This window comes from Chrysochloris asiatica, unplaced genomic scaffold (genome assembly GCF_000296735.1).
Source record: "Chrysochloris asiatica unplaced genomic scaffold, ChrAsi1.0 scaffold00001, whole genome shotgun sequence".
NCBI lineage: Eukaryota > Metazoa > Chordata > Mammalia > Afrosoricida > Chrysochloridae > Chrysochloris > Chrysochloris asiatica.
Window position 1 is genome coordinate 40,286,205 of NW_006408519.1, and position 12,757 is coordinate 40,298,961.

The 12,757-nt window shown below is 43.6% G+C and overlaps 1 protein-coding gene across 1 annotated transcript in view; it reads right to left on the reverse strand.

Annotated features, from left to right (window-relative positions):
• Positions 1–12,757, reverse strand: part of HHLA1 (HERV-H LTR-associating 1) — a 44,941-nt gene that overhangs the window by 9,510 nt on the left and 22,674 nt on the right. The window contains 7 exon segments of the mRNA XM_006830842.1: positions 217–367; positions 3,743–3,798; positions 3,911–3,926; positions 4,372–4,440; positions 9,550–9,759; positions 11,097–11,183; positions 11,287–11,343. Of these exon segments, the coding sequence (XP_006830905.1) occupies positions 217–367; positions 3,743–3,798; positions 3,911–3,926; positions 4,372–4,440; positions 9,550–9,759; positions 11,097–11,183; positions 11,287–11,343 (646 nt within the window).

Genomic DNA, 12,757 nt, shown 5'->3' on the forward strand with positions numbered 1-12,757 from the left:
GTAAACTATCACTCAATTCACAATAAAAGCTTTTTTTTTTTTTTTTAAAGGCAAAACCTAGATACTTATAATGGCAAGCTTGTTCTGAAAAGGGACATAAGCTAAAGACAGTGGTCTACCATCGGCACTGACACTCACTGAGCCTCGAAAGGTCCTAAGGCAGTCCCAGCTGCTTGTCCTCACTGGGCAGGAAGAGCAGTGAGTGGCCCGGCTTACCTCATGGCCTCCGTCCTGGGCATCCTCCGGCCCACACAGAGGCAATGTTGGAAAAAGCGGCACAGTTCCATCAGGCAAGGGGTGATCTTCAGGGTGGCCAGCAGGTGGGGGCCAGCTGTCACAACCCCCTCCTGGAGCGGTTGAGGACACCCTATAAAATGCAAACCAGACAATTCAAGTCAACAAGAACGTAGCATCTTTTCTGTGTCAGGTGAAATGCCAAGTGAATGCGGACTCACTCCTGCTCTCAGGTAGCTCTGAGACAGACAAGGAAGCATATCCCCTCTTTACATCCTCACAGAAGGTCCTGAGTGATGGCAGGGGAGAAAGAGTAGACCATGTCCCCAGAGCAAACCAGAGATGCTTTTACTGAGGAGGATCTATAACACTAAACAGAATACACCGGACGAAGGACATCAGGGGTGAGGAACAGAGTAAACGATGGCTCAGCTTCATGTAAAGGGAAAGCATGCTGAGGGGAAATGGCAGATAATTTCATAGTACAGATGTGTACGAATTATTTGTGTGTATACATGTGTGTGCATGTGCATGCATGTTTATGCATGTGTGTATGTGTGTACTTAGATATATGTGCATGTGTGGGACATGTATATGTAAAGGCATACATCTATGTGTATCTGCACATAAGGAAGAGAAAAGAGAGGTAGATCAAAAGATGTGGCTAGGAAGGACCAGGTTTTCTACCTCATCGGTTCAGTAGGTTAGAAACTATGTATATTTCAACAAGTCAGATTTGCCTTATTGTTTAGTACTTTGTGTTTAGCAGAAGCCTACAAATGATAAAAGAAGGGACTGCCAATAGAGATTTATTTAAATTTATTCTATCTCCTTAAAATGTCTGCATGGCTGCAAACTTTCTTCTGTGAGCCTGTCACTTTATGTGGAAAACAAGGGGAGCTGTGCTCATCACATATGGTTACTGGGAGGATGTTGCATATTACACATATCGTATTGTGTGGAGTAAACAACGAACGATTGTTGTTGCTGTTGTGAGGTGCCGCCGAGTTGATTCAGAATCATAAGAACGCTATGCACAATAGAATAGAACTCTGCCTGCTCAGGTATCATACTCATTGTAGCTGCCACTGTGGCGATCTAGCTTGTTGGGGATCTTCTTTTTCATTGACCTTCTACTTGAAGTACGATGCCCTTCTCCAGGGAATGGTCCCTCCTAACAACATGTCCAAAGTCCAAGAGACAAGTGCAGATATACTAACTTCTAAAGAGCATTCTGGTTGTCTTCTTTCAAGACAAATTTGTTTGTTCTTCTGGCAGCCCATGGTACTTCCAATGTTCTTCGGCAACACTATAACTCAAATGCATTGATTCTTCTATGGTCTTCCTTATTCGTTGTTCAACTTTCACATGCATATAAAACAATTGAAAATACCATGACTTAGGTCAGGCATATCTTAATCTTTAAACTGATATCTTAGCTCTTGAACTCTTGATAGAGGTCTTGTGCAGCAGATTTGCCTAATGCAATAAACATCGTCTGATTTCTTGACTACTGTTTCAATGAGCATTGATTACGGAGTCAAACAAAATGAAGTCATGGACAGTTTCAATCTTTTCTCTGTTTATCATGATGCTGTTCATTAGTCCAGTGGCGAGGACTTTTGTTTTCTTTACATTGAGGCAAAGTTCATACTGAAGGCTGTGGTCTCTGATCTTCATCAGTAAGTATTTTAAGTCCTCTTAACTTCCAGCAAACAGGGTTGTATAATCTGCATATCAGTTGTTAATGTTGTTGTTGTTGTTTAGTGCCATCAAGTCAGTTCTGACCCATATTGACCCTGTATAGGGTTTCCGAGGAGCATCTGGTGACCTTGAACCACCGATCTTGCAGTTCAAAGGGCTTTGCAGTCTGGCACATTAGCCTACAGCGCCATTAGACTCCAGTTGTTGATGAGTCTTCCTCAAATTCTGACGCCACATTCAGAGTCCAGCTTCTCAGATTATTTACTCAATAATACAATCAATATAATTATTGACTGATTGATGTTAAAATCTCTATCAAGCATCCACTATATGGCAGACACTGCCAAGAGACACTAAGGATAACAATGAATTAAAGGCCCCCCCTCTCACAGAGCAGAACTTTAAGTGATTTCAAGATTATTATATTAAGATGTTGATAATAATATTCCAATAAAGACTGACTTATCGCTGTCAGGAAAAATTATCTAAAACTTAAAAACCAGATTCCAGGGTTTCCATCTAGTGCAGTACTGGGTGTTGTCTAGTAGAGCGTCGGGGGCTATCTGCATCTTTTGTTGGTTTGTATTGGGTAGGCTGCTGTAGAACATAACCTCCCCTTGTAGTAAATGATTGCAAAGACCTAGCACAGTGCCTGGTACATAGCAGGAGCTCAGTGAAAGGCACAATGCAGATGAATGTAGTCAAAGAACCATTTGCTGGAAGATGCCAGAACTATTTATTTTACAATTCTATTTCTAGATAGATAGGTGAGTGGATGGATGAATGGACAGATTATTGTATGGATAGATGGATAAACAGATAGACAGAAACTAGTTACAGAAATAATTAGATACTTAGATATGTATACATAGAGAGATAGTCAAATTGTTTACTAAAAGTCAATCTGATCACTACCTCCATCGATACTAAGGTGTTTCTAGAAAACTTCTGGGGAAAACAGGATAGAATTTCCTTTGGTTGCACAATCCAGTCTTTGTGCCTGAAACCCCATTCACCATTCACTACAGGTTGAAGGTGGGGCTGAGGTCGGTCTCAGGTGACATGGCAAAGGAGACTGTGTGGGCTGAGCAATGTAATAATGGCCTGTTGACATGTGTCCGGGTGTCCAGGGAACATGCATCCAGCATCAGGAGGGCCCGACCAGCTCTGAATACATGAGTCCATATCAGTGCCTCTCCTAGAGCCTGGCACCACAGAGACCGTGAGACGTGAAGAAGCTATAACAACACAGTAACTCAAGACCCTGCAAATCAGGCTACTACAGGGCAAGGGACAGGGTTTCTCTAGAGGCCCAGGAATTAAGTGTGCAGGGAGTCCTTTAAATAGGACCAGAGGGACTCCCACTTAGCGAATGAAGGTAGAATTTTGGAGTCCACCTTCCCCCTTCTTCTCTCACCCAACAGCAATGCTTACTCTAGCAGCCCCCTCTCTTTCCTTTGCTCTATAACTCCTCACTCAACAAATATTGACTGAAAGCTTTCTAGTCCCACTTCCACACACATTATCTTACTTAATGCAAAACCCTGCAGAAAAGGAAACAAAAAAGAAGGGAAAAGCCATTTTTAGTGCTCACTGTAATTGCTACCATTCTCACATTACAGCTGAGAAAATGAAATCCTGGCAGTGAAATATCCGAGGCCACCACCCCGGTAAATGGTAGAGTTAGGATTTGACTCCCAGCAGTCTGCATCTAAATTTACCCAACAAATCTTCCTTTTGTTTTCTGACAGCACTAAATTGACAATGAGCCTAAGTAAAGTCAGGGGAGCCCACATGCACCGACTTCAAACCTGGTGGGGTCCTAGAACCAGGGCTGGTTCCTCCCCCCGGGGTAAATGACTAGATCACACAGGGGTCACCTGCAAGGGTCAAGAATGGCCTTTCCAAAGATAGAAAAAAGTGGCCTTGGATTATATACACAGCCCCGGAATTGTTATAACTCAAGGTTTGCCTATGAAATGATTTTCCTGCAGGGAAATGGGATCCAAGAAAACAAACATCTGTCAGCTAGTCTTCTCTGACTCATGGCAACCTCATGTGTGTTCGTGTAGAACTGTGCTCTTCCACCAGGTTCTCAGTGCTTATTTTGTATGTCGATTACCAGGCCTTCCTTCTGAGGTACCTCTGGGTAGACTTGAACCTCCAGCTTGTCTGTAAGCAGTTGACTATATTAACCATTTGCACCACACAGGGACTCCAGCCAGAAATGGGGAAATGATTTCTCTAAGCTCACAGGCCAATTCAACAAGACTTGAACACCAGCCCAGCCCCCTGCCTTCTTTCATGCTAACACAGTGAAAATACAATACCTAGCTTGACTTGACCACAGGCATCTCAACTCACCATTCTGTCCCAAGCCATGCTTTCCTCAGGGTGGGATTAAGGGTTTTCATCTCAGAAGCACGTTCTCACCTGTCTGGGGATACCTAGGGGCTGGGGCCTTGGTCGGATGTGGAGTCTGGGTGCCAAGGGTGTGTAATCCTAGGAGAAGATGAGAGAGAGGTGAGTCTGTGTGTCTTTATGGAGGGTCTGTCGGGAGACACCGGTCCAGTCCTTTCAACCAGTGCTGATGAGCTAGGATTCAGAAATGAGTAAGAAACACAATCCATACTGGGCATGCTCACTGTACAGACAAGGAAATGGCCTGTTGCCGTAAGTGCACACACACACACAAGGTGAGACTCACACTCAACATGTTTCTCCTGATGTTTAGAACGCAGGCCTTCCTTCTCTCTGCTAAAATCATACTGTGACCTGTCCTGAGGGAATGGAGTTGTTTAAAGAACAGTGAGAAGGAATTAGAGAGAAGAGGTGGGAGCTCTCATCCGTTCACATTCCAGCTGAGAGTAAAGGATGGAGCACAGAAAAACAGGCAGCTGATGCTTAATACTTATTCATTGTGCTGTCTGCTTAGGGTCCATTGCTTTTTTGTATGTATATTACACTTTTTAAAACAACAAAAGGTTTACAAGCAGAGAATGCTAGGTTTATTTATAAATGGGGGTAGTGTGGAAGCAGGGGACCTCTCACCTGAAGTGGGGCTGGTCTGGGATGGGATGCCTGCCAGGCTTCTTGTGTTCAAGTCCCCCTTCGTCTCTGCAGGTGACGTCAGCTGCAAGAAAGCTGTTTCCCACAGAGACTCTCCAGGTGTTTTCTCTGAGAAGGGCTGGAGTTGAGTGGAACCCACCCATGGGGTTCTAGCCCTTGCACCCCTTGGTAGTTGCACATGCAGAGTAACATCGTGACCCCTGACAGGCTGGGTCTTACAATCCAAATACAAAACTGTCCAGACATTGGGATCTTATCGAAGGGCAAGTGCCATGTGCACAAGTCCTCTCAACTATTCAAGAACTTGAACTTCACCCTTGGAACAAATGGACCAGACTCTATCTAGTTTTCTCGTCCACCAATTAAAAATTTTAGAAATCAAAAACCCAACCCACTTGTCACAAGTCAATTCCAAGCCAGGGCAGCCCCAAGTGTTTCAGAGTATAACTGCACTCTTTAGGACTTTCTTTCTTTTTGAACTATTTATTATGAATTGAATGAAGGTTTATAGACAAGATCATGTTTTACAGTTGACAAATCATACACTTTGTTTCATCTGAGAGACTGCAATCTTTCCATGTAACAACAGTTACCTTGCTTCCTTCCTGTAGTTCCTGTTCCCATTCCCCCTCCTTCCCACCCTTTCTCAGCTTTGTCCTTAGGGAAATGTCGTCCTGTTGATTTTGAACCATTGGCCACTCCATGGTGAGCACACCTCACTAGTGTTGCTGTCTCCCCCATATACCTATCCACTCCCAGCTGGAAATTGGCCACAACGATGAACTCCTTTTCAGACCTGAAGGGTAGTTGAGGGCCCTAGTCTCAGGTTCCTCCAGTCTCTGACCACTAAACCCAATCTTTTTTCCAAAATAATTTTGAGTTTTGCTCCACATTTTCTCCCACTCTTTCAGAGTGATCTCTTTCAGAGTGAGCAGTTGGTAATGGTAGCCAGTCACCGTCTAGTTCTGGTCTCAGAGTTGTGGAGATTGATGTTCACATGTTCCATTAGTCCAATGGACTGATTGATCCAAACCTCTCCAATTCTCATCACATTTCTTTCCTCTACATATGGAGAGACCAATAGCTGCAACTTAGTCTGCTCATGAGCTTTTAAGATCCCAGACACTGCTTACCAAAGGAGGCTATAGAAGATCGTCTTTGTGATCTATGTTATGCCAATTGGCCACAGTGTTCCCTAAGACCACAGGGCTACAATATTTTCTAGAAACAGGTCTCCAGGACTTTCTTCCATGGTACCAAAGGGTGGGTTTTAACTGTGTCAGCCTTTAGTTTTAGTTGAGTGCAAACCATTTGTACCACCCAGAAACCATCCAAATCCTATAGATTCCCAGGTGTATGCTTGGAGGAGGGCTGGGCTCTCTCTTAAGTCTTGGAAACACTCATAAGCATGAAGCAAGTGGATAGATTATGAGGCCAGAGCTTAGGAAACCTGGAGGCAAGTTCTTCTGTCCACACTGAACTCTGGGGCGAGTCCCTTACCATTCTTAAGCTTTACCATTAAATTGGAGACAATAATCATCGGACCTGCTCTACAACACAGGGCTGCTGATTGATGAAGCAAATCGACCCTTGTTCCTCTGCTTTCTAAACGGTGCTAGATGTTCTCACTTGCTCACCCCCACAGGAGCAATTAAAATCATTTTTATTTCAAGTTTACAAAGCTCAATCCATTGGAAGGTTTTCATTCTGCAAGTCAGGTTGGAAAGAATTGCTTTCTCCTCTTAAACATGGTTAAGCTGTCGTTGTTAAGTGCAGGGAAGTCAGTTACGACTCTGTATAGAGTTTCCAAGTCTGTAATTCTTTTCTAGAGCTCAAAGTCTCATCATTCTCACGCAGAGTGACTGGTGGGTCCCAATTGCCAACCTTGTGGTTTGCGCTCCAGTGCTTATCCTACAGAGCTACTGCGCTCCCTAAACACAGTATATCTATGCATATATTTAAATACCCTTCTATTACCAGCTTCAAAATGTTGTACTTAAAAAAAACAGAAAACATTCAAGCATATATATTTTAAACCACCAAAAGGCACATTCTGCAAGTCTGCCTCCTGGCCTCCAGCTCTCAGTCCCTCTCTTCCCATGAGTCTTGAGTCCTCAGCTGCTCCCTCTCTCCATGTCCCCATCTCTGCCTCCATCTCTGGTGTCGCTGCTTCTCTGGATAAGATCCCGCATTCCGCTTGTGCTCTTCTCCCTTGACGGTCCTAGGGTCCTCTGTTTCTGGACTGTAAGATTAACTACTCCCCCATTTTTGTTACAAAACTTCTATCTTTACAATTGTTATAGTCACAATTAGTCATGATAACAATTACTCACCATTGAACCATAAGAATAAGACTCTTATCTCCATCTCTTTTTCCCTGACCCATCTAGACAAGATGAAAACTATTCAGTGGGGACTCTATCTTCCCTCACACACTCTTAAACCAAACTCCCTCTTGAAACCTTGTAAGCCTGTCACTTCGTGCCTTTATCGCCCCCTCATTTTAGGTAGCCAATGTCTAAGTTGCCCATCCCTATCTACCCTGAATACAGAGGGGATAGGATTGATACTTGATGTGAAGACTCCTTCTCTCTCTGTTGGTATTTTGAGCTAACTACCTTCATGTTGTTGTTGTTGTTAGGTGCCATCAAGTCGGTACCTTATGCACAGCAGAACGAAATACTGCCTGATCCTGGGCCAACCTCACTATTGTTATCTATAAAAATAGATTTTAGAAGAACATGGCGTCTCTGGCATTTGTTGCCTTTGCTTGTCCTTCTGAGCCCATGCTGGCTCATACGGGCCCCTCACTGAAGCTAGACTGAGGGAGAGAGAAAATGAGGGGGTAAAGGGAAAGGATTTCCCTGGTTTATATATGCTGTGGGGCAAGCACTGGACTGCTAACTGAAAGGTCTGCAACTTAAACACAAGAGCTGCTCCTTGGAGAACCTTGTATAGGGTCACTATTGTGAGAAATAGCTGTTGGGGTGATCCATCTTCAGAATCAAGGAAATCTTGGGGGTAGCAGGTTGACATGACAGAAAGGAACTCTGAGGAGAGGGAGACTAGTTAGACTTGCTTGTTGTTGTTAAGTACCGCGGAGTCGGGTCCGACTCATAGCGACCTTGTACGGGGTTTCCGAGGCTGTAAATCTATGGGAGCAGAAAGCCTCATCTTTCTCCTGCGGAACAGCTGCTAGTTTCAAACTGCAGACCTTGCAGTTTGCAGCCCAATTCATAGCCACTATGCTACCAGAGCTCCTTTTGACTTGCTAGACTCTTTTAAAATAAGAATACGCCCATCAAGCAAGTAGGGGAAGTTCATGGGGAAGGGGTTAAACTAACTTTAAGTGAGAATACTCCCTGTAGAGACTAGTAGGAGCCATTCAGGAAAGATTGTAAACTCCAAAGTACCCGATAAAGGGGAAGTAGAGGAGGTGCTATTTCCGGGTTAGGTTAATAAAACTGTTTGTTAAATGGCCATGCTGCACATCTGCCCTTGTCTATGGGGCTGGGTGCCCGATTTTGCAAACTCGAATAAAGAAAACCTCACTCTCGCTAAAATGAGTACAGATTGGATTTCTTGAGCGTTTATCAATATAGCCAATGTTTCTCATACTATGAACCGATTCCTTTGCACTTAACAACAAGAAGAAGGGAGGGGTATAGTTGGTTGTGCAGTTTGGAAACACAGCCAGTCCACTGGAGAAAAAGGAGGCTTTCTGCTCCTGTTAAGATTTACAGGCTCGGAAACCCTATACAGCGTCAGTATGAGTCAGAATCATCTCACTATAAGACAGCACACAATAAGATAACATCTGGAGCAGGAAGGAGGAATGGTAACAGGAGGAAAAGGTGAGAAACCTTCTTACTCAAAGTAGGGAGGGTGTGGCACCCCTCCCCCACAATTGTGTTTGTGATCCAATTTTAGAAACCAGGCTGTCCTTGGCATGCTAATTAGACCAGACCTGAGTGGGGTAGGTACTAATTCTAATCCTTCTGACATATATAGTTAGAAATAGGAATTTCCTTGTTATGTTAATTATAGCTGAGTGTTGTTGTTTTTAAGTACCATGGAGTCGGTTCTGACTCATGCACAGGGTTTCTGAGGCTATAAATCTTTATGGTAGCAGAAAGTCTCATCTTTCTCCTACAGAACAGAATGCAGAGATCCAAACCTTATTCAAATTGCTGACTGAAATTAGCAGCCCAACTCATAACCACTACGCTACCAGAGCTCCTTATATCTGAGTAGGGTGAGTTCTAACTCTAACCACTTCTGAGTTATGAAAGTGCTGAATAGACACAGAGACACAGAGGCAAGAGGAAGACAGATGATAGTGAGAAATGCATTCATAAGCCTAGGATCGCAAGGATATTGTCAGCTACTAAAGCTGGAATAGACAAGGAAGGACTTTACCCAGGGCTATACTCTGAATTTGGACTTCTAGGCTCCTGAACTAGGAGAAAGTCAGCGTTTGTTCTTTAAAGTCCTTAGCTGTGTGTGTATGTGTGTGTTTGTTAGTGCAGTGGTAGGAGGAACCCCGGGTGGTCGTGGTCATGAAAAACAGCTCTGGAAACCTACCTGTGGTTAGGGTCTCCTCTCTTGCTGAAGGAACAGCTGTCTCAATCCAGGGAAAGGTCCTCAGAGCAGGCACTGCAGTATCCTGACCCTGGCTTGGGGGCTTCGTGCTTGACAGTCTTGGTTGGTTTGTGAAGGGGGTTTCTGAAGTCACAGCCATCCCCGCAGTAGCTTCACAGTCAGGGAGACAGTCAAGAGCAGCTTTAACATGTTGACACTTTGGTATCAAAGAACGGTTGAGTCATTCAAAGGTCATGGGACTATAAATACACAGAATGCAGACATCCAAACCTTACTCAAAATGCATAGTAACAAATGTTACTTAGCGCAGTCTTTCACCTAACTACAAACTAAGCTACAACCTCAATCTCCAAAAAGTTCCTTAAAGCAAAGCTGTCACATCTAAGTTTCAGATATTTGACATAGTTCCAGAACAGAACCTGAATCCCTTCATAGAATCCTTCACCCACTCCACGGCCCTTTGGGCATCCTACGGGAAGGGGCAGGGGTGTCAATGTAACATTGACTGAGAATTCATGGGCAAGCAGAGTGGTAGATGAGGCTGGGTTGATGAGGGGGAACTTGTATACTTCAGGGTGAGGACTGTGGACCCTCAGTCACTGACTGAGATATTGTGAGTAGTGAAGAGACAGAATCTGACTTGTATTTTAAGACTATCATTCTGTGTCAATGAATGGATATTTTGGAGAAATAAGAAAGTGGGATAAATGGGCTATTACAGCTCAAAGGTAGGTGATGAAAACTAAAACTAAGATAGAGCAGCAAATAATTACAGAGGATCAGTCAGACTCAGCTAGACGTGACAATTAATTATTGGGAAGTGAGGACTTAGAGCAGGTCATAAAACACCACTTGGGTGAAGGAGAAAACAAAACAAAAAAAGAATTGACAAGGGTTAGATATAGAGATGGTTGGGTAGAGGCTGGTATTGTGAAGGGGCAATGTCTTCAACAGACACACAAATGCATATGCCTACATGAGCCAGTAAGTATATGTAAGAAACAAACAGTGTCAGGCAATAGGGGTTAGTGAGGACTATGGCAAATTGAAGAGAGGAACCCCTCCAATGGACGCAGAAGGTACTCAGCCTCAGATGTTTGTCTTGTTGGTGACTTTTGCTTCTTGTTAGTTTGTGACTTTGGAGACCTCATGTGTGATAGGACACAACAATCTTATTCGGGTTTCACTCTTCTGCAATGCTGTGGGGTGGGTTCAAACTGCCAACATTTGGGTTACACAGCAACCTGTTGGTGCCACCTACCTAGGGACCTTCTCAGTAGACGTAGATCCAGGGTCACCAGATTTACTTTTGCAAGAAATCCAGAAATTATGTTTATTTATTTTTAAATAAATCAAACCCTTTGAGCACAGTTAAGTACACCCCCTGAGGACTGCATTCCGTCTTCAGTTGGCCAGCTGGCGCCCTAGTCTGAAGACATTATGGTAAGAGTTTGGAATATTTGGAAGAAGAAGTCAAAGGCACTCACCCAGAATGCCAGACATGCTGCTGGTGAATGTGTAATTGATAACAGGGAGCTTCTCCGCCATGTCCCAGAATTCAGCAAGATTTCTTCCTGCGAAAATTACAGCAAGGATAAAAACTTGGAATCATTGACAGAAGAGTTGTGTCTGATTCTCAGTCCAAACAAGTTGCCAACCAAGGACCAACGGTCTCACCTGACTTCCCGGTCATGACGCAGATGAAAACGCAGTCGGATCCATTGGTCTGACTCACTGTCATATAAACCAGCACACACTGATTAGAGAGGGCGAGGAAACTGCAAGTTTGTGGATTAAATGGTACTTTTGCTGGAAAGCTCCAGCTAGCGATGCTACAGGAAAATAACACTCACCTAGGACACTTAAAACAAGCTCTGGTTTCCGAGCACAGGGTTTCCGAGGCTGTATATCTTTACGGGAGTAGAAAGCCTCATCTTTCTCCTGTCAACTGCTGACCGTAAAATAAGCAGCCCGACTTGTAACCACTACTCTACCAGAGCTATGAATCAGGCTGCTAACCTCAAGGTCAGCAGTTCGCAACTACTAGCTGTGCCATAGGACATAACAACTACAATGACTCTTAAGGAGTCTTGGTGTGATGTTGTGGGTTAATGCGCCAGACTGCAAAGTAGTTTGAATTGCAAGTTTGGCGGTTCAAGCTAACCAGCTGCTCCTCAGAAACCCTATACCGGGTTGCTATGGGTCGGAACCGACTCGATAGCACTTAACAACAACAACAACAACAACAATGCAACATGATTCTTAGGCAGCCCTCATTGTCTGTATGCTTATTTTGGGGAGGAGTTCAATGTGATGGAATGATTTCCAGGGTTACAAAGTAAACATAAGTGAACTGCTTGATCTCTCCAAGAAGTTTACAACAATTTGCAGAGTCCTGATGTGGCACTGTGGGTTAATGCACTGGACTGCAAGGTCAGTTTGAACCACAAGGTCAGCAGTTCAAGCTCACCAGCTGCTCCTTGGAAACCCTATACAGGGTAGCTATGAATCAGAACCGACTCAACAGCATTTAACAACAGCAACAACAATTTGCAATTCCCAAACTCCTTTGAGAGTCAGAAGGTTTTATGGGTGCTTGGCACTAAAAGTCATTGATCTGGTGGCAAAACCAGACTCGATCAAAGAAAAACTATGCATAATCTTTATTTGTCCCACTTTGTATCAATAGTCAAAGATTTTGATGAGTTAATATTTGATTTATACGTTTATACATATTCATTATGCATTTATTTGCATTATTTGTATTATTTGCATTTATCCATATACATTGAACATCATGCATGGTGAAGTCGAGGATCAGAGTAAAAGAGGAAGACTCTCAACAAGATGGATTGCTGTAATGTTAGCAACAGCAAGTTCAAACATAGCAATGATTATGAGGATGGTGTAGGCCCAGATATAGTGTTTTGTTCTGTACATATAGGGTCACTGTGAGTCTGAACAACTAGACAGCGCCTAACAACTCTACATGTGTATGCATGTGTATAAATGTATCTATATGTATATATGCTAATGGAGTCCTGGTGTGATGCTGTAGGGCAAGCACTGGACTGCTAACCACAAGGTCGGGTTCAAATCCACCAGATGCTCCTCAGAAATCCTATTCAGGGTTGTTATGAGTTGGAAC